Below are 22,577 nucleotides of genomic sequence, written 5' to 3'. Positions count from 1 at the left end.
TCAAATATTTATCACATTATTTATAACGAATATAATTATAGTGCTTTAATATACAAGTGCACTTACGAGAGAGTTGATCTTTGCTAAGCTGAATTTCATCCTGTAATTGAATTAACATTATTAATAACGAAATATTTAATTAGCGTATGAATTATTAGAAGTATATTAGAACACATAAATCACTGAGAGTGAAGAACTGTCCGCGATTATTATTATAACGTAATTAGTTTGGGCAATTTATAGGTGTTTGCTGATAAATTTTCACTTAAATTACCATGTCGTTAAAGTTCACTTTACTGATGAAACTGTCGAATTAATCACAAAATCGAACGATTAACAAATTACTGCAATCGAGTAAGTTAGATGTTGCTAACTTACTCCACCGATGAAAAAGTCCTACTGAGCCGTAGTAAACTAATTAGCAGAGCGCAATACTATAGATACACAATCGGTGTTAATAGATCAATCATCGAATCGAACTCGCTATAAAAAGACTCTTATTTAGGACGCCTTCACGGCTGTTTCTTCTCGAAACAATTAACGTGCTGAAGCAACTGAATAAACGTTCAACGTTTTTTTTAATTGATATATGAAGATCATTGAAAATTAATATACGTGACATTAGTAATTGCGAGTACACGCATGCGAATAATGTTGCCGTTTACATAAAACAATTTATTTATACAGATATCTTTTATTCCTCTGTAGAAAATTATGAATGTACCGTTTAATTTAATAGATTTTTAGAAATTATGAATAATTGCGTATATTTTTAGCTTCTCTTTGATGGAATTCATTTTTTATGAAAGACTTAAAACGAATATGACCAATTATAAGAACTATATAAGTTACGAATTTAAGTATTATTTTTAAAGTATTTATTATTTTATGACGGAAACATGAAAATATTAAATTTTTTCAAATAGATATAATTAATATATATAATATTGGTTATTTGACTGGCAATCAGAGAGATGACATAAGTGAGCATATTCGTAACATATCTGATGTTATCTCTGTATGACGTTGATGATAGTTATAGCGAATCGGTTCCCCCGCACATAGCAAACTATTCGCGAACGTGAAAGCAGTTATACGTTGCATCGTATCGTACATACAGCGGTTTGGCAGCATTGCATTCTTTTAGAGGATTGCAGTGGATTGCCGACAGCTCGTACGTGAAAAAAATTATCTGGCAACTACCTTTAACCTCGATATATGTGTGTTAATCCAGCCAATCAGATAAACCTTTGACGTTAAATCGAACTACTGATCTAACAGCTAAAAATAATTCTGGGGAATCGCTTCATTAGCATAATAAACGGCTCATTGCAAATCACTAAGTTTAGGGTAGTTAAAAACACGCTTTTGATCTTATCAGTTTATACACGTATATTTGTCTGTAATTTAAAAATAATTTTTTAAATATTTCCGTATTTTATTTTATTTTATTTATTTGGTTATTATAGCTTCATTATGATATGAAAGCTATCATTTTCTTAGAAATTGAATCAATCTATTTTTATATAGACAGAATTGAAGAGATTATAAACTCACATGTTTCAGTTTGAAAAATACATACATATAATAAGATATATAGATAAAGTTGATTAGTTTAATTTCTAAGATAATTTTCTAAGAGAATTATTTAATATGCCAAATACAATAATAATAATAATAATAATAATAATAATTTTGACAAAGCATATTGCGCAATTGTACATATAATTATATATAATAAAAATATATTTTAAATATACACACATACTGTTTTAATAATAAAATTATAGAAATATTTTGAATTAAAATTTTTATATAAATAAATTTCTTTTAAATCAAGTTTTAAAATACGCAAAATGTTTCATATTAATTATTGTAAATTCTATATAAGTTTTTTAAAACACCGTTTACGAAAGATATTTTTAATTTTTTTTTTTTTTTTTTTCAATTTTTAAGATCACACACTGCTATAACTTACCATATGCGTTCTTAGAATCTGACATTGACTTTGGGCAGAGAGCCAAATATAGTTTAGCTCAAAGCAAACCAGGAATTCCGTACATTGATTAGAACATCATGCAAGATATACAGTTTAAAATACAAATCTATATTACAAAAAATATTTAAGTTTGGTTATACGTATGGCTTAAAATAATTTTTATCTCTTTTTAATTTTATAAACATTTTTAGAGCAATTTTTACTTTTGCCGTCAGCACGGCACATTACGAAAATGTGTCGTGCTGATAATTTTCGATACTTTTTGCGATAGTTCTCGCTTGTTCCGAACAATTTCTACGCGAATAAATTATTTTCAAAAGTTGTTTCGCCTTATAAACATTTTTAAAGCATTTTTTAATTTTGCCGTCAGCGCGGCACTCTACGAAAATGTGTCGTGCTGATAATTTTCAAAATTTTTGGCGATAGTTCTCTACTTGTTCCGAACAATTTATACGCGAGTGAATTATTTTCAAAAGTTGTTTTGCCCTATAATCATTTTTTTTTTTAACAATTTACTCTACACTTTTGATATTTATTTTTTGTGAGTGGGTAGGACTAATAAATTAGTGCTTTATGGCATATAATCGAACTCTTTTTTAATGGTGGAAATGCTAGATTCACAGACGTTTCGTAATGTTTTGTGCACGTTGAATCGTCAGAATCACTCTCGTTCAAGTTTGTTATCTACGATAATCGTGCATGATATGAATACGTAAGCGGCGATGAGACAATGTTTCGACTTCTCGGTTCAAAGCCTAATGTTGAAAACTCTCTTTTATAGCTTCCACGAATTTCATTGCAATAATATCGATTCGATGCCAGGGATATAACTCGTGCCATCGCTCTTTACACTCTGACGAACTCTTTGAGTTCTTGCGAGTTAGGTTTCGCGCTGATGGCAATGGTATAATATATTCGTCCTTCTTCAACCTTTGCGAGGGTGTAAGTTCTAAGTCGCGTTCTACTTCGTGAGCTAAAGGGTGTCACTCGAAAACCCTTTCAGCAGCTTCACGGTCAGGCAGCTGTGCTTCACGGTTTGCTTGCTTCCTCTCAGCATCGCCGCCGAGTGCTATTGCACTATGACGAACATGAGAGAGGCGTTTACGATGCTAGTAGATTAAAGAAATTACGAATACAGTGATAATCACGCTCTTGTTGCTGCTGGTCATCCAGGATTTGGATTTCGCACGACAATGCAGTTAGACCGAAACACTTTAACGGCGAGAAGTTGAAATTGTTTAACGGACAAATTGTGTAATTTGTTTCTGGCTGCAAATCCTGCGGGAGAAAGGAATCCCTGGTTTTGCTGACGCATCGCATCGATCTTTCAAGATTAGTTAGTCCTCAGACAATGCGCTTGATCGCGCGTTGTTGGCGAATCAAATTAAAGCTACGAGCGTTTGAATCCGACAGAGTGACTGGAACACTGTTTCCGACTTCACTCACTTCTGTCAATTCCTCTAGATCGAATTGTTCTGGTGTACATAAACACTTAATAGTTTTACATGCTTCAAAGTAATAGTATGATGGATTCAGTGTCCAGTGATTTTCCAATAACGGCGGTGTATCATTCTGGGTCATTTGTTCTGTCATTTACTTTTTTTGTAAATTATTCCTGACGAAACATACGAATGAGAGACGAAGTAATCGATGACACTGCATATAATATTGCAACCGGTAAAATTTAAATGCAAGGAGCTGAATTCAATTATGTCTTTAAAACAATATGCAATTACTGTGGAGAATGAACAGATATTGATTTACTATATCCATTTAAATATTTTTAGATGGATAGATTGACAAAAAAATAAATTAAAGAAAATTTAATATAGATACTTTAAAAAGAGATTTAAATTGTATTTGTATAATTTTGTTCACGTTGTAATTAGAATGAAATATTAATTTGCCAAGAAGTTTTACCAAGATTGTTTGGTCATTAAATGGACTGTACTTTTTATGTATGTACTTATTATGGTGTTTTTAACATTATATTATAAATTTATGAAGCATAATATGTATAAATTTAAAAAGCATAATAAATTTAACTTCAAAATCAAAATTAATCTAATTTTACAAATTTAAATTAAATATTTTATTAGCAGTCATATTTAATAATTATAATACTCTGTAAGTACGTTTGTACTTTTAATTTAAATTCTTCCTTTAGGTTTACATAATTTTCAATTAAAATATTTAAAGCAGTATTAAAAACTATGTGTACCTTTTTTTCCCAAAGTAAAAATCACAAAAATATCTCTTTGATGTTGATGCTTGTATATTAAACACTATTACTACGTGATGCTGTTTGACCAACATTCTAAAATATTCCGGCATCAAATCTAGAATCTCTGCCTGTGTTCGACATTGATTAATGTTATCTCATGCATTTGTCGATACGTAGCTCGTATTGATTACCGATGGCAACGTTACTAAAGGGAAACTTCGATAAATTATGTGTGTTCGCATTTTAATTGAATCTCACATCGTGCACACATAATGCACATCGTATAAAAAAAATATCCACGTTTTAGCTTCATATATTAAAATATCTATGTTTTCACATGGCAATCTGTTAAAAAAAGAGAGGATTTAATGAATAATGGTGAAAGGTGAAATTGAATCAAAGTAACAAATAATGACGCGAATGACGCTTCTGCTTATATCATTTTTATTCATTTGAAAGTTTCACATATACACGTTAATCATTAACGACATAATAAACAATGACATATAGACATTAGAATTTGAGTAGCGAGTCGCGAGTCGATAAGGGAAAAATGTCTCATAATACATACATATCACGTAATAGTTATCAATATAATGACCATATATATATTTAACATTATGTATAGACATATACAGACGAAGTTTGTGTAGATGTGTGTCGTATAGTAATACCGTATGTATATATATGTATGTATAATATACATGTATATATATATAGATAACATCGATATAACATTAGGCGTGATTTAGTCTCGTGTATACGTGTATTCGTTTAGGTATGCGTGTACAAGTATACGTATCTCTGCCTAAGAGCATTTATGCGAAAAGACGTAAACGTGTGTACATTGATTCAAGAGAGAACTCTATTCTTCCTTTACATATCTAATTCCACGCGGACTTGATTCTCACATATACGTGAGAATTACGCGTCCTTTATCTATATAGAAGACAGTGAAGAAAGGGAGAGATGAAATGCTCCCGTAAGAGCACATAAGACTAAGGTGTTGTTGTCTATGTAGAGAGATAGCGTCTGTTAATGCGTGTTTATGCTGTGTAGTACGTGTATGTGTGTGTGTGTGTGTGCGTGTGTGTGTGTGTGTGTGTACATTGATACGTATAGTTTAACACAGATACGAGGTTTCTGGAGTCGTGCGAAGAAGCGACGTGTGAACGAGCACCGAGATTACAAAGATACATCCTTCGATCGATAGTTAAGCTCCGTTTATCGTCCTTTACGCGCGGGCGAGTCCCGGTGGGACCGTCGATAATTTCGTTTACATGTTCCGCTGACGCACACACACACACATGCGTGTATGTATATATAAATATATACATATACCATCGTGTTTGCGCAACATGTGCGGTTTTCCTCGTCTTCAGGGTATATTCGCGCGTTTATTAAATGAAATAAGTATGGCGGGCCGGTCATGTGCGCCCGTCGGGCGTGCCGGCAACGATCCGACCACATTGTAAGACGCTGTACAAAAATATCCGCTTATAATAATTAGTAATAATAAACGGCGCGCCCGACGAGTCTAGCGCCGGCACCCACCGATATGTCTCGACATGGTTCTGCGGGCTCGACGTCCGGCGATCTGTAGTCCTTTCGGCTGCCGCGGCCCGCTGATAAGAGTACTCTCATTCACTGCGCACAAAATGCCCGTGAAACTTCGGAAACGATTCCGCCTCTCGATTTTGTTCGATTGCTATTCGAGTAGAAGTACAGGAGGGTGTAGATAATTCTATATGTATTGCACGAGTACAATGCCTTTTCGTGTACAGTATCGGAGCATCTTAACAGCGTATTGCCGTTGTAACAATCAGCAGAAAAGATTAGAGTCGCGTAAACTCCCGTTTGTTTCATCACTTTCGTTTTCTAAAATTTGTCTAAAGATATGTCCTAACGTCCGAGCCGGAAGTTCTTCAATGAAGCAAACTTTTGCACATATAAATCAATTCTCAGATCTGCGAAATTTTTGCCACGACCATGTCTTTGTTCTATTTCAATATTTGTTAGTAATAAAAGAATAAAATTTCGAAGTAAGTAAAGAGGAAAACGTTGAATAACTCGAACATTATCAGGAAAATTGAAACACGAAGTGATTAGAATATAACTTAAAAAAGAGAGAGCTCTTTTTGTTATATTTTTTTGAATGCATTTTTCTATAATAATAGATTATGTATTCTGAACTTCTGACTCAGGTAATTATGCTATTTCGCTATTTTTACTTTCGTATCTATCAACTTTTTTATAACTTATTGCCGCTCACACATTGCCGTTTTTCTGTCCTTAATAATCATAACCATGCTCAGATTTTAAGGTAATTGCAATTACGCTCATGAATTATTCGCATGTAATTATGAAAAGGAATAAATTAGTAAATTGCCATTAGATATGCCTCGTACGAATCCTAAGCTAAATGTAGGGCCTGCAGAGGATCGCATTTGGCGTATCGTTAATTTTTATTATCCAACATATCAAGATTAAATTTAATCACGAATATTTTTCGTTTTAGATCTTATATCGAAATGAAACTTTTTTATAACTGGCAATAAAACAAAGCAAAATACGAGTAAAGCAATAAAAGTTGAACTTTTTCCGGATTTAAATGAAAATCAATTGCAGAACGCCAGTGTGTGCCCGGCAGTTTTATACTGTTATAAATATAACTTCTTAGAAAAAACATCTAGTGCATATATGTATATAAGAGATATAGGTATATATAATATATATCTTTCATAATCATAAAATAATGCATAATAATATATATACTATATGTAACGTACATATATATGTATATATATATATGTATATGTTAACAAATAAATTCTCTTAAACCTCGTACGTTCACGATATGTATACGATCTTTAGTCGTTATAGCTTCGTCAAGCCTTAAATCGACTTAGTTAATCAGTTTATCTTACAAGTAGATTTGGGCGTATAAATGATATGTGTACGTGTGTATGTGATATCATCGCGCGTCTCTGCCCGTGCATTCGAAAGAGAAGATTAGCCTCGGGAATTAGACCTCGCACTCGTATTAATTAAACGATTCTTTTTCGGATTACAGCTTATTAAATCAAAAGCCATTATGAATGAAATTGAACACAGCACAAATAAAATAAGTGTAAAGCATCGTCATTGCATTCAGATTTTAACAATTTACATTTACTTTTAAATTACGTGAAATCTTGCAGTCACAATACGATTGCTCTATTTCTAATTTGAATTTAAAAAATTAAAGTAAAATATTTTATTTAAAGTAAAATGTTTAATTTTTTTAAACATTGGCTTAAAAATTATTTTGTTTACGTAATTTTTCTTTACTGATTTGTTGAAGTAATGCAGCTATTAAATTTAAAAAAAAGAGGTTCTAATATTTTATATATGAAGAGTATTGGTGACAATTATAACGAAGTTATTCAAGCGTGTTTTATATACTGAACTGAAATGTGGAATGTTCAAAGAATTCAAATGCGTTCTCTAAAATGCTTAGCTTTAAAATTCACTTTTGAATGGCTCAGCTTGACGCGCTACATAACGCATACCGGTGACCTTAATAATCCGCCATGCGGTGTATGCGCCTTATAGTAATGCCTTAGGCTTAGTTCTACCTTATTTTCATACGTATCGAATAGCAAAACACATGTTACTTTCTGCGTTAGCACTGTGATCAGCACTACGTCCTGTGAACTAATCTCTTGTACGATCGATCTCCCGCGTACGGTGTTCCTCGCTGAGAAACGCGTTCGTCGCGTGGATATGCATCGTTGAATAACATTCGCCGAAAACGTTCCTCGAGGCGGAACATGCGTAAAATGTATTTTCATATGCCACGGTCTTCCGTGCGCAAGCGCAAATTGTTGTTGCAACAGAGGGGAAAATATTTTGAACACAACCGACTGACATTATTAATATACATATGCTCTTACGGCTGCTCCGCGTCTCGTGATCGTCACGAACACGTGCGTCGCACATGCGTTTCCTGCAAAGATGATGCAATTTTCGTGCAACACGTGAGCCGTCGCGGCGGCGAAGTAACCGAGTCGTAAAGCGAACGCAACGAGGCGTTTGAATAACCGCGTTTGTGCTCTCTACCGGCACTTTGACAAGTGTCAGTTTCCTGTTGAGAGTATCGTTGGGAGTATTACGTGTCATCAGCACAGTCGTTATCTCATTTCGCGCGGTCGGGTCTTTGCGAATCGAGTTAAGTATTGCGGCGATCTCAAGATGTTACAGTGTTGCAGACTGCCGCGCGCGCGTGCGCGCGCATTCCGGCAGAAAGGTTGATAAAAGAATGAACGCGTCACGAGCGTTGTTTACTTTTAATACCCGGATTTAGTCGAGCCATTTTCTTTCCCGATCATTGCGTCTTAATCAATAAGACCCATTCGTGATATAACGAATTTAAGCGGGAAAGTCGAGTGACCTACTTTCAGACTGTTTGCTATCCCAATGAATATAAAGTAGTATATCCGTTCGAATAATTTCTGCAAATTTTTAAGATCCGGCAAAGCTCTTGAATAACCAAATTAGAAATAAACAGCCATTGGCGTCGCAGACGTTTCGGAAGATCGTGGCATACGGAAAATAGTCGAGCGTACGGAGGATATCGACTGTTCGCAGCACTTGTTGTTCAACAGGAACGCGTTGATATGTATATAACGAGTGGCCCGGAATCTGACTTCCGGCTACTCGGATCCGCTAGTGTGTATACTACGCCTCGCGCCGCGAGTCTTAACGGATAAACCACGAAATAATTGGCAACGATGCTGATATGTAACGTTCCGGTGAAGAAAACTCGCGCGCTCCTGATCGCGCGCGAGTATTCCACGATCCACTGGTCGATCAACGTTTATTTCCTAGCTCAGATCCTGTACCATCGAACCACGTGTACGGGTGTTATAACCTCGCTGCCTAATGAGAATCAGAGAAATATTTACTGTACTTATAGAAGTCTTTTTATTCGGTAGAAGTCTCTTCGACGAATTATATGCATGAGCAGCACGAGGTAGATTCATTGTTTACAATAGATGCCACGGCCTGTGTTTGTAATTCGATCGTAAAGCATCTGAGGGTTCCATAAATAACAATGATATTATCAGAAATTAATCCATCATCGCATAGCAAATGCATCCCCTACGTACGTATATTAATGTTGCTCGTTATATTAATGTCTAGCGAATGTCCTGCGGTGTCTGTGATTATCATTTCGACACGTGGGAAATTGAAGGGATTGCTCATGGATACTTACTGCGACCTGACTTACCGCAACAATTAGCTTTTTAAAACACGATCATTGTACTTTCGCGAGTTGTTTTTTTCACGGGCTTGATCAAACGCGACGAATAATAAATCGGGCTTATGGTGTATACGTTAGAATGAACTGATTTCATATTTCAGTAGCAAGTAAATTTAGAAACACCGAAAAGAAATCCAGATGTGTAGGTCGATTCGAATGAAAATTCAAACATTTCGGCAAAGCTTTCTTCATAAGCAACGAATAGATTGTCGTGCACGTACTGAAGACCAATCGGAATCGAGAACTCGACAAATGGTCCGTTCCGGTGGTGTGATCGGAAAAGAAAATAACGCGAAAAATACCGCCCGGCGAGATATCCGGAAGCGTTTAAAGTACCCAGTTCTCAAAAGGATCGATTGTCGCGGTTACCAAACGCTACATGATTGTCCACGCGCGGTCGCATCGCATGGACGCGTGTCTCTGCACAGAAAAGTAACCGCGGTCGCTATACGCAACACCTAATATATATCACTCCGCGCGTGAGAACAGAGGCGTATGTCCTCGCGTATCTCCTGGGAAATAAAAAGGAAAGCGGGACTTCTCAAAGGGCGCAAGGAATCGATCATTCCTACCCTATCTATCGCTCCGAAACGTAGCAATTCGCACGAATAATAATGCTCGAGGCTTCAGCCTTCGTCAGCCGGTGTTCAAATCTTGTTATAATTCAGCCGATCGTGACAAACGGACATCGGCGTTAATGCCGCCGACTTTTCGTGTCGCAACTCCCTCGCGTCATTTCCATAACGGACCGCGCGCGTCTGTCACACGAGAGCGTGTTAAATTATCGCGATGGTATTAACGTGATAAACGTAGCGTTTCATTTTCTGCGGGAAAAGGATGGCAATTGTGGAATCGTGACGCGTCTCCGCTATCGCGTCACGATTACCTCGAAAAGCAGGGAATCCTTCCTTACAGAGCTGAATGACGAAATCGAAAATTCACAATGATGTACGGCAATTATGAAGACAGTATGATTAATCGTTCCATCGACATCGAAACGAAAAGCCGGTCGGCCGTCTGTCATCGCGATGCCGCGCAAGATCCTTGCGAGATTACACTAGAACAGCGGTAAGAACAATCAACGGTAGCGTCGCGTCCACATACACTCTACACCCGGTAGCCGACGACGAGAATTTCCCGACGTTCTTGCCCGCGCAACCCATCCTATCGAGCGGGATACTCTGCACGGAGTATTCACGGTGTTCCTGCGCCATCATGCAGACCGTTCGCTTCTTTGACATCATCTCGTCGTCCTTGTCGCGCAGATTTCCGAGCCACGCGGAGTACCATCGTAGCTCGCAGTCGCAAATCAAAGGGTTATCTGCGCGAGAGAAAAATGGGACGAAAGAGAGATGAAATTAATAAAATCGCACGAAATGAGCTGGGCGTCTCTGTTGAGAAAGGGAATCTGACGAAATTTTGTTAAAAATATAACTTCAACGAGCGCGACGTTATTTGATTCGGTATTTTAAATATTTAATAAAAATTATAAAAAGGATATAGTTGACTTTTGTAATATATTTCATTTGTTTAGACATTCATTAGGATAAAGTAATTTAAACAAAAGAAGCTAATGAATTTTGGAATTATATATCGAAGAGAAAGGTAAATGTAAATGTTAAGTAAAAGCAAGGTATGTTTTTTTTACCTGTTATATCGATGTGACGTAGAGTGTCAACGATGTTCTCTGTAACTTCTTCCGGGATATGCGTGAGTCTGTTATTTTGCAAACTTAAAGTTTCTAACGAATTGAGATTTTCGAATACCAGAGGCGGAAGTACTTTGATCCTGAAAAGATTACACGACGATGTAGAATACTTTGCATATATATTAGAAAAATTGAAACGCTCTTCGACCTAAATTCCTAAGTTGCATGGAAGAAAAGGACATTACATATTTTTCTGCAGATTAAGGAAAGTGATGGAATCTCCGTAGCCCGTGAAAGCGTCCTCCGGAAGTACAGTGATGTTATTTGACCGCAAGTCAAGATGGCGTAAGCGATGCAAACGTCGCAGAGCGTCACTCGGTACCGAATGCAAATTGTTATCTCCCATTCGTAAATATTGTAGATTTTCTAGAATAAAAGATTGAAAATTATGGAGAAAAGAACGTATTAAAAAAAATGTAAACATATATGTATATTTAAGGTATAAAAATATGAGGCCAATATAATTTCAAAATTCTCTCGTTTCCACGGTTACTAAATTCTTTATAAAACACTAATAGATTAAATTTTCTCGTATATGATACGAGTAACGTAATTAAAATGGTATTGTACAAAGATGTGGAATAGATAGATTAGAAAAAGCGATAACAATCTGGCTTGCAGTAGGTAGCTTCGTTACGTGAACAGCATCAATAATAGCCTTCAAGAGTTACGACACGCTCAAACGAACTTCTTTCGATGAATTGCTGCTAGTTATAATTAAATCAAGCTACTCGTAGTGGTGAATAAACACTCCATCGATCGGAGAAGAATTTACGCAAGCATGAATCAAATACTTCGTTCGCAAGCTTTAATTGGATTCTTCAATGATGGATTGATGGAAATAATATATGATTAAAATGTTTTAAATGGATGAGCTTTTAGTAATAAATATTAATTGAATATTGGTACCCTGGATAAAAAAACAAACATATTTAAATGATATTTAAGAATAATTCTGATGTGCAAGAAAAGAATATATATTTTCTTCACAATATATTGTGTAAACAAAATAAAAACAAAATATATTCTAATGATAGACGTTTCGCAATAACTTCTCATTTTGGATAAAATTAATCCAAGTAAGATAGGTCGCGGAAATATTTTCTAATTCACTATACTTCATCATTAATATTTACGGCTTTCTGTCTAAGTTATTTGTCTTATTGATTGCGAAGCTAACTGTGGCGCTTGACTGAAATTGTCGATACTGTACGTTTCGCACAACGCTTTGTCGAAATATTATCTTGATAGTCGAGCTCGCGTTGGTATAGGAGATACGCAGCGAGATGAAAGGTAGTTTGTAAAGTGTCGTTCGCTCGTTTATATCCACGTTCCCAAAGGGACCCGATTGCATCGCCGGCGAGCCGTAGCATGCGGTAGATTTAAATGCTAAGCAGTAGTGTCGTTTGCAACGATAAATAAAGTAGAACGTGATCTCCAAAGACTGTAGGTATTTTATGGTAAACTGAACACAAAACCGCACATAAATTCTACGACTATCCTGACGATGCTGGCATTAAAACGATTCACCGATACAAGCTTAAACGATTACACGTATGTACATTGAAGTACAAACAAAATAATATACAAGTTTAAATTACTTTTCGATAATATAAAAAAATAATGACGCACAAGCGTTAATGTTATTTCTTCGCATATTATTAATAACATTTTTCATAACAGTTTGCCACACATATTGATCTGTCGGTTTTTTAAATGTTTTATTTAAAGAAAAGTAAGTGTGGGTGAGGAATGATATTAATATCAGGCGCAGTATAATTTTAACGTAAGTGCTGCGCTCGTACGTATCCACGCGGTTAACAAGTTAAACACGCACGGCTATACTAAATTGTAACTATAATACACTTACCCTCAAGACCGATGAACGCATTGGCATCCACGTGGGTAATCTGATTTCCGTCGAGTTCCAAAGAGTTTAATTGCGTCAAGTGGGAGAATACATGCGCCGGGATCTCACGAAGGTGATTGTGCGCCAATCCTAATGAATCGAGCGCTTTCAATCCTGAAAGGGTAAAACGTTTTATCGATGAGCCCATTTCATTTAATTGTATGAAATGCTCGTTACACATTCATTTTATAAAAGCGCTTTATTTATATGCAGATTGGATACATATAGTTGTAGATTAAAAAAAAGAAGTTGGTTTAATTAAGATTATAATAATTGTTCTGCAAAACGGGATCGGCAAAAACTGAAATATTAAAGAAGACACGTCTTGCAAAATAAAATGAATTATTGATTTTACCTTCGAAGTCACCCTCTTTTATGGTAGATATGCGATTCTCTTGCATTTCTAATTTCTTCAACAATTCTAACGAAGATAAAGCTTGCGTTGGGATCCTCGTGAGCTCATTTCCGCCTAAGTTAAGTCTTTTGAGTCTTCGGCTAAAAAGGCGCGACATTTAAAATTATTAAAATTAGTCTGGGGAATATTCGGATTCATTTTTTTATTCGAAACTTATAATAATATAGAACTTGGGTTGCAAATTTTTAGAAACGTTCTTTTAAATTGGTCAAAACAAAAATATATGTATCTTCAAGTGTCTTTAATTTTGAGCAGAAAATTCAGTTTTTATTTACTTGGAATTTATAAAATCGATAAATAAAAACGACTTACTTATCGAGTCCTTTGAATGCATCTGCTTCTATACTGGAGATCTTGTTCTCATAAAGGGTGAGGATTTCGAGTGTGTCGAGACCTTCGAAAGCCCTGCCGTGGATGGCTGTGATTTTATTACGGTTTAAATTCAAAATCAGCAGATGGTGAAGGTCTTTTAATGCGAGGGATGGGACGCTACCCAGCGAATTTTGGGAGAGATCCAGCTGTGTCAATCCCGTTCCTGTAAGGAAATGCATTATTTGATTCTATATTTGCATTTGCGAAATCGTTCATATAAATCTTGTAATTTGAGATTACATAACGTGCTCTGTTTTCGAGAATTTCTCGAATTTAATATACATAGTAATTTCATATATTCATACATTTTATTCCGTTAAATAAGCTTTGTTAATTTAATAATACACATTTAATAAAATTTAACATACTCTTATAAATTTGAAATTAATTTGAATTTTTTCATAATTCATGATGTGTCAATAGAAGACAAATTTTAAATAGGTTATCCTTTTGCTCAAAAATACAATTATATAAAAATAGTTTTAACATTAGCTAAATTTATGGTGTTTAATTAAAAAAACCTTGATTTATCATACATGTTATGCATATAAGAAATGTATATTTGAAATTACGTATATACGTATATATATGTATATTTACATACTTCGCAAAAACGAGACTTATTTATAATTCGTTGAAATTATTTTGTGTTTTGCAAAACTGACTGGTCATTTCGCAAAAGGTAAAATAATTTTGTCGCACTAATTAATAATGCGAAGATTCAAATCCTTCCTATTTTATATATAATTAATTCGCTGTAAAATACACGACGCGAGCGCAAAACCCGATTGGAAAATAACATTTTCTATGTTTAATGTACTTTCGACGTTGCGAGTTAATGCAACCGAGTGATGTCGCGCCCGAGACGCCTCGCAGTGCCGCATTCTCATTAAGATCCCGGTGTACACGCGATGCGGTTATCTCCGCGTATCTCGAGTACGGCAGGTGTAAAAAGAACGTATTTTCCAGTCCCTTACAGTAATTTATTCCGAATCTGCGTGGCTGCAAAGGCAATATAGCGATTGAGTCCGGGATTTCGTAAAAGATTTAAAGGGGTCAAATTTGCAGTTGACTTTAACGTGGGTCTTGAGTGACAGATTGAGTGCTTCCATTTTGGCTTTAATATTAAAAAGAAACTTTGATTTTAAATCGTCCATGGAAGTTTTTTGACTGAATAAGTGCCATTCCGCACCGTAAAAAAATATTACATAGCGCGTGAAATAATAGAAAGTTTTTTGCCTATTTTTCTTTACCTACGCGACCCTAATTTGAAAATTAGGACGTCGATATATTTATAAGCAATTTTAATCGTGAAATGACTTGTTTATTATCCAATTTTCTTTAGAAATTATTTCTAAAGGATTCTAAAAATTTGAATATTTGTATGTATGATGGTATTGAGTTGAAAATTTACAATTCAGTTAATTACTTGTAAAATTATTATGAGATACAATAATTATTTGAATAGTTTGCAATGTTAAAAATATTCAAATATTTTGCTATTTAATATTTAATTTGTTGTGGTATTTAACTTCATATTTAATTATGATGAAAACGTTTACGTATGATTGACATGGTAGCTATCCATTAGTAAATAATTTTTAAACCTTTTGCAATTCTATTGAGGTAAACAACATTCGTTATTTCATCACATGGACTTTCAAGTGTTTGAAACACTGTAATAATGAGTACATTGTATTTTTAGAATTTCAATGAAATTTTCCAAATATTATAAATATCACTAGGTTACACCGAGATAAAAAAATTAAAACAAAAAAATACCACAACGTTTGCTCACTTGCCGGAATTAATTTTGAATTTCACAAACAAAATTAATTTTATCATCATGTTTGTTTTGAATTTTATTCTCTGTATTTCAACGAAACGTGAAAAATGTGTACGGATTTCATATATTTCTGTTTTTCTCTGAAAAAGAAATGGAGATCCCTGGTTCTATTTCTCTGGCGTGTGTCATTGATATTTTCTTTTAACTTTCGCTACGAGCGAATATTATCGATATAATACTCACCGATAGAGCTAAGGGAAGATTCCTCGAGCACCGCTAGGCTGCTGTTGTGGATAGTGAGGTGGCGTATGTCAAGCCCGAGGAACACGTATCCCTGCAACTTGGGCAGGTTGTTATGCCTGAGCCTGAGATAGAATATCACGAGGTTCGGCCTTCCCTTAAGCACGGCCATGGCCCTGGAGATGTGCTGCAGGTCGGTGATCTCGCACACAATGTCCAGGCCGGATTTCTTCACGCTGCAGTAACAGGGCGCGATCTCGCTGTGGGACGGACAGACCTGCGACGTTTGCGCCAGGCTCGTCGCCAGGACGAGGCAGAGCAACCACACCAGCCGCCACACATCCGACAGAGCTTGCTCCCTCATTTTTTTTCGCCGTGCGACTCCACACTTCTCCCCCTGCGACGGCTTTGTCACAACGGCCGAACCACCCTTACTGCCTTACTTTCGGCCTCCGTGCCTATCCCCCTGGCGTTCACTCTCGCTTTCTGTCGGCCGCACGCCTCTTTCCAATCTACCCCTCGCGCCGTCTCCGTTTCTGCGTATCCTGCAGCCTGCTACTTAGCCTCTGCTCTTTTCATATCCATTGTTCGCTCTGCCGCACGGTGTACCAGTACACCGAGTCTGCAAATAGAACGGAAATTCGATGAAGGAAGATAAGCGTATGTGATAGTAGTCGAAAACAGGAAATTTGATATATAATCTCATCATACATCATAGTCTCTCAACTAACTTAAAGCACGAGAGAAAAACGTAGCTTACGCGAAAAAGATTGATTTTAATTTTTAATTGAAGTATATTAATGGAATATTTCCAACCGACCTATTGTTAATACATGTTGTTAACTTGGTTACGAAAGTAATAACGTGAAATGTCTATTGATTCGATAATTTCTTTGTTTATTCGAGCGTGTCTTTTTACAATTTGTTTAAAATGCACCTGCAGAAAATGCCGTGGCACAATAATATTGTTAAAATAGTGCAATGTTCAATTCCCTTTAGTTCAATATTTATCCAATGGTTGTGTAGTTTATATAGAAATGGAAGATGGAAATTCCCTGGAATTATTGCTTGCGCAGAATAGCACATGTATTCTGGCACGAAGCAATGGTAGTGTATGGAACGGTGATTCTAATCGCGCTGGCGTATACCGCAAACTTATGTAATACGAAAATATTTGTGTATGTGCGTAATAAACGTCAACTTATTGGCAGTTACGATAATGGCGCAAAACTTTTACACACAGTCGTTAATAACTGTAGTTAAAGTTTAGTATTCATTAGTGGCGCTGTGTACAACGTTACAATGCTATTAACATCTTTAATATCTCTAATAATAATCTCTAAAAATCTGGCATGTCGAAAACTAACGAACCACTATTGCACTTTATTTACGGAAAGTTCGTTAATTTATATTAATGTTTTACAGACATACGTGAAACATTAAAAAGAATATTTCTATTTTGAATAGATTTAAGATTCACTTTGTTTTTATTACAAATTTACAATCCATAGAAAATAATCTATATTGGAAATAGATGAATTTAAATTCTCTTTTTAAATTAAGTAATTAAAATTGTAGATCGTAAACATTAGTTGCATTTTCTATTTGAAGATATCTGACAATTATATTAATATTAACATTTTATTCTAATGAATTCTACTTAAATGGCTTGTTTCCTACTCAAGGAAGAAAGTCTAGTTTTATTTTAAGAAACTTAATTTTAAGACCGAGGAGTAAATATTTTGTCGAGAAAAAGTGAACTTTGGATTTGACCTTGATTTGATCTTTGATGACATATATCAAGGACAAGTCCAAAGTTTACTTTTTTAAAATAAAAATTTAATCACCAGTTTTTAACCTTTAAACCACCACGCCCAAAAAATCACACTAACCAGTCACCACACAATGTCGGTCTAATAGACCGTTATTATGCTCCCGCTAATTTTATAAGTTAATTATAATAAAAATGTATGTTTTCTGAATACTTGTTGATGGGGAAAAGGAAAACTATATTTTAATGTAACAAAAAAATCTTGTATACAATAGAAATAAAATATATTTAAATGGACAAATGAGAAAATTGTTGACAAGTAACGTTTTAATAGCGGTCTGTGAGACCGATATAGTGATTTAAAGGTTAAAATAAAATAGAATTCCTTTCTTGAATTCGTGTTTATCTTGCGATAAGCTCGCTTGATGTTGTAACGCGGCCAATTGCTTTCGGCAATTTGCACTTACCGAGCCATGCGGCGGATACCGTATCTTCTTCTAGCTCGTAATGTACTCAACGGAAGACGCAAAATGGAATAACGATGCGTACTCGCGTGATCACTAGTCATTGCTTTTGGTGTCGCTGTGTGAGTAACAGCTCAAGGTTTATCATTAGGTAATCGATCGTATCAGACGCGCAATATACTGACGTCTTCTCGAACACTCTTGCATCCTCGTTGCGTAATAGGTATGCACGAGCGGATCAACGAAGTTCGTAGATGTCCACGAAAGAAGCCTTCTCGGCTCGGTGAAGCGAACCGAGCGTGAAGCGACGCGCTTCAACGCATTGCAATTCGGAAGTGGGTCAATTCTTACTTCGCGCGCGCGTACGCGTGAGCGCGCGAATATCGAGATTACTCTCCCGATGATATCTGCGGGAGCTCCGGGAGCGACAATCGCGAAGCGTAACGCCGTTATTGTGCAACAAATGTGTCACTATTATAGTCGTAGCTCACGATCCCACCGCGGTGCGCGTGAATGATTTATTCTACCGATAAACACCTTTCGCCGCGGTCTCTACGCGCACCACCTATGCGGCCGCGAACTCGATAAATAAAGTCGTCACGGGGCTTCCGTCACCACCCACGAAGCAATCACTCACCGCTTCCCCATTTGATAGTAATATTCGCACCGCTGTCTATCCGGCGCAATTGCGCCGCGAGAATCGCGCCCGATAGTTACGTCACGATGTTATCGTCCTTCCGCAGACAGTTATCGACAGGGATGTATCAGCGACTATGTACTGGAAGCGTGGAATCGGTCTCTCGTTAGTTTTTTCCTCGGAAGAAGTATATCTGCACGGCGCGATCGATGTCCGATACACAATTCCCTCGAATCCACCGTCGAAAATACGGAGGCACGATCGACGTTATCCAAATGAATGGTGGAAGTGACTCGTAACGATCCACGGAAAGTCACGGAATCGACGATGACGATGGCGAGGCTATCGCTAAGACAGCCAGAGTCTCGTGGCCAAGACACGAAAGCGTTACAATTTGCTGAGCCGAGCTCTCCGCTGTGCCGCTGGTGACCGGGTGTCCGTTGGCATTATCATTGCCCGACTAATGGACCCCTTCCGGTACAGGGATCATGGGATCGCGACCGCGTGAATACGCCGGCCAACATTAAGTATTGTTGCGCGCCTGCGATACGCGGATCAAGTGTTTCGTGTAAAGAGTTCATAACTACGAGGAAAGAGTAGAGAATAATGAAGAACTTGATACCTCTCGATTATACGGCTTTTCCATACATATTACGCTAATATCTCGGCCAGGCTCTTTTTCCGCATTTGTTATATGAGAAGACGCGTAAAGCACAGGCCTCTCATTTGCATGCTCTAGTAGAAATCTTTTTAGAGTAACAATATCGAAAATTAAAACATGAAATAGAGTACGTCTAATATACACAATTTTTTATATATTACTTTAATACTTTTAATTAACCGCGTTATTTAGAAGATTACCTATGAAATGCGATATTGCTTACTGTTTATTGTTACTCCCTTAACTCCACAGAGCATGTGACGCTACAAATAGTAGTAGAAGGATAACGCGAACGAAACGTATTAATTCCTTTTTACTTTGGAATTTCTCTCTTCACGTTTCGTACATATTCGTACGTACGTGCGAATTTGCACGAGTAATTTCTACATATCAGCTTTGTTAATTCTATAAACGAATGGATGGATGCGAGTGTAAATTCATACTCAGGAAATATAAAGTTTTAACACAAATGTCATCAGCAAAATGAATGAGTTCATACTCTGTGTCTGAAAACGTGCGTATGGAATTGGTATTTACCATACCGTGTTTGTTAGAAACCTTATTATATTTCAAAGTTAAACTATGCAATATTATTTTCGTGTTCAAATTAATATGAATATATATTTACAATAACTTGGCGATATCGCATTTCCAAATTAAGCGCATGTTCAAACAAATCTTCCTATCATCAAATTTGTACTGCCAGTAAAACGAGGACATTAATCTTTCTGTACGCCTGTCAAAATAATCTCGTACAATCTTTCAAATTATTAAAGATAGATATCGGATAATTTGTTTGGGATCGGGTAATTAGTTTTATTTGTCGTCTAGAGATAATTCGTTTTTGACTTATAAAGCTATGTCATGATTACGGATTATTAAATCAATTTTTGTAGAGAGAGAAAGGGACAAACGATGTGCACTATTTCGAACAATAAGTCTTCACATTCTTTTTTAAAACTAAGACGACGGATATATTGCACGATTGCTAATTGAGTTTGGTAATGAATTGCAATGAAGAAGGTATTAAAAGCTTTCATAGTTCGCTCTGGATTTCTTCCAGAAGTGCTGCTTTCGCACCTCTTAAATCCCGTTCTTATTTAGCACAATGAATGTAAAATTCAAAACCGTTATATGTTACCGACATTTCTATATTTCTCAACTACCGCACGGTAGCTGAGAAATATAGAAAACAATTCACGCGATAAAATGACATTGAGATGTAAGAGATAACAAAATAATAGAGAAAATGAATACTCGAGAGAAATGGTAGCAAATAATGTTATGATAAATTCCTTTTTTTTTAATTTTCATAATTTATAAACTACAAACAATATATAAACGCTCATATTACGAATTGTATAGGTTTTAGTTAAAACACATATTGCGCTGTGTGTTTGTGCGTGTGTGTGGCAAAATGGATTTGATGCATAATACGTTTTAGAGCCGTGCTCCTCATAGCATGAATTGTGATTCATGATAATGCTTTGGGGATAATGCAGTGAGCCCGAGGGCAGTAATTAGCACATCGAATATTTGGACGAGATGCGAGTCCCTTTGGTTAACCAGTTGACGTCGCCCAAATCGATTCGTCTTCGCTTGCTCGACAATAGTTTGCCTTGCTTTGTTTGTATGGCAGTTGGTGTAGAATAAATTGTACACTCTAACGGAGAGAGAGAGAGAGAGAGAGAGAAAGAGAGAAACGAAACACTTTGTTAAATTGAACAACGTCGACACTTTGATAACGCCGTTTGCAGCAGACGCATTTTTTTTTCCAGCGCGCTTATGCGATTAATTTTTGTCTCAAGCAAAAGAAAGAAAGGAAAAGAGACAAATTTAATTGAATAATCATATAATCTCTAACATTATCATTTTTTTTGATAACGTGAACTCCAAAAAATGTTGCGAAGTTTTCAACTTGTAAATAAATGATAAAATATATTCACGATATTTTTGTGTCGTATGACATATAGTTTAAACATATATTTTCGATTTTATTACATTACGATTATCTAATCATGTTCCATTACTTGTGTCTGCTTTATCTTCTTAACGGACTCGAGCGGATGCTTTCAACTTAATTGTGCTAATCAAATTCATGTAGGAAATTTTGTCCAATATATTACTATTTTATCCAATTATATTTTTCTATATTTAACATACCTATGTGACATGCACGTCGCTCGAATATTCGTAAATAAATTCATTACAGAGCGTTTCTCTTCGCATCAATTGCTGCAATTTTGTGTTTTCACGATCGCGTGGTGTGATCCACAACTCGATCATGCATATTTTCAATTTCATTTATATTATCATGCCACGATCTTTCCGTTATTTCACTGCGAGAATCAAAGCCAGACGCTCGGTTCCCAGTTGAATTACAACGAACCGATTCGTATCAAATTCTCGGGATGTGGCCTAAATCCTTAGCAAGCTTCAACGTTTAAATATATGATGAGCTTGTTACGCTTTATTAGCATACATTGCGTGCGATTAACATGCGTCGTCGGGTACAGATGCCTTGACGCATCATGCGATGAGGATCGACGTGTGTGATTTGCAAATCGGTAGCGAACGTCGCGTATGATTTAATATGCATTACGACGAACGAAATCAAATGATTGAGTTTCTGAAATATTTTCATAATTTTATGTTTGCAATGATACGATGCTTGCTGAAACCAGCGAGTGATTTTGTTTACTCTATAGAATTTAGAATTTATAATAATTGACTATAAATTGTAAATTGTTATTACAGAAAAGCTTTCAATTCTTCCCAAAGAATTAATGTATTTCTATTTTACATGCTCTTATTTCTCGTCGCGACATTCGAATTTGGAATTATTAAAACGGTTAAAATGTGAAAACGCGACAGGAGAAGTCTAGATAGGTTATTAAATATTTAGCAATTAATAATTGTCTGAACGTTCATCATTTTATGCATTTAACGATCTTTTCGCTTCCCATGCAATTTAATAGAAAATCTGATTATAATTATAAATCTAAAATCGGATCTCCCCAATCCTTTCTATTTATGTTATTTGAATAAATATATGGAATATATTATAATTAGAATTATATATAGAA

General features: G+C 35.9%; 2 protein-coding genes and 1 long non-coding RNA gene across 8 annotated transcripts in view; 1 reads left to right on the top strand and 2 right to left on the bottom strand.

Moving 5' to 3' along the window:
* Positions 1-434, bottom strand: part of LOC105452144 — a 1,809-nt gene extending 1,375 nt beyond the window's left edge. The window contains exons 1-2 of the mRNA XM_011693017.1: positions 275-434; positions 67-100 (exon numbers count right to left, since the gene is read on the bottom strand). Coding sequence (XP_011691319.1) covers positions 67-100; positions 275-277 — 37 coding nt within the window. The 5' untranslated portion in view covers positions 278-434. The remainder of the gene's footprint in view (positions 1-66; positions 101-274) is intronic.
* The window catches only part of LOC105452150, a 184,015-nt gene that overhangs the window by 16,688 nt on the left and 144,750 nt on the right, over positions 1-22,577 (top strand). The window lies entirely within an intron of this gene.
* LOC105452145 (leucine-rich repeat-containing protein let-4) overlaps positions 7,282-22,577 on the bottom strand; it is a 105,346-nt gene continuing 90,050 nt past the window's right edge. For 4 of the 6 annotated variants that reach the window (XM_011693018.1, XM_011693021.1, XM_011693022.1 and 1 more), the window contains 7 exons: positions 15,962-16,580; positions 13,873-14,095; positions 13,501-13,640; positions 13,107-13,259; positions 11,422-11,602; positions 11,177-11,316; positions 7,282-10,849 (listed from right to left, as the gene is read on the bottom strand). In XM_011693018.1, coding sequence (XP_011691320.1) covers positions 10,581-10,849; positions 11,177-11,316; positions 11,422-11,602; positions 13,107-13,259; positions 13,501-13,640; positions 13,873-14,095; positions 15,962-16,322 — 1,467 coding nt within the window. In that variant the 5' untranslated portion in view covers positions 16,323-16,580 and the 3' untranslated portion in view covers positions 7,282-10,580. Of the gene's footprint in view, positions 10,850-11,176; positions 11,317-11,421; positions 11,603-13,106; positions 13,260-13,500; positions 13,641-13,872; positions 14,096-15,961; positions 16,581-18,196; positions 19,274-22,577 lie in introns of those variants that run through there. The other 2 variants (XM_011693019.1, XM_011693024.1) reach the window with 2 other exon arrangements.

The sequence above is a fragment of the Wasmannia auropunctata genome, unplaced genomic scaffold, assembly GCF_000956235.1.
Source record: "Wasmannia auropunctata unplaced genomic scaffold, wasmannia.A_1.0 LD336037.1, whole genome shotgun sequence".
Classification (NCBI taxonomy): domain Eukaryota; kingdom Metazoa; phylum Arthropoda; class Insecta; order Hymenoptera; family Formicidae; genus Wasmannia; species Wasmannia auropunctata.
This window is presented reverse-complemented; position numbering and strand designations above follow the sequence as displayed.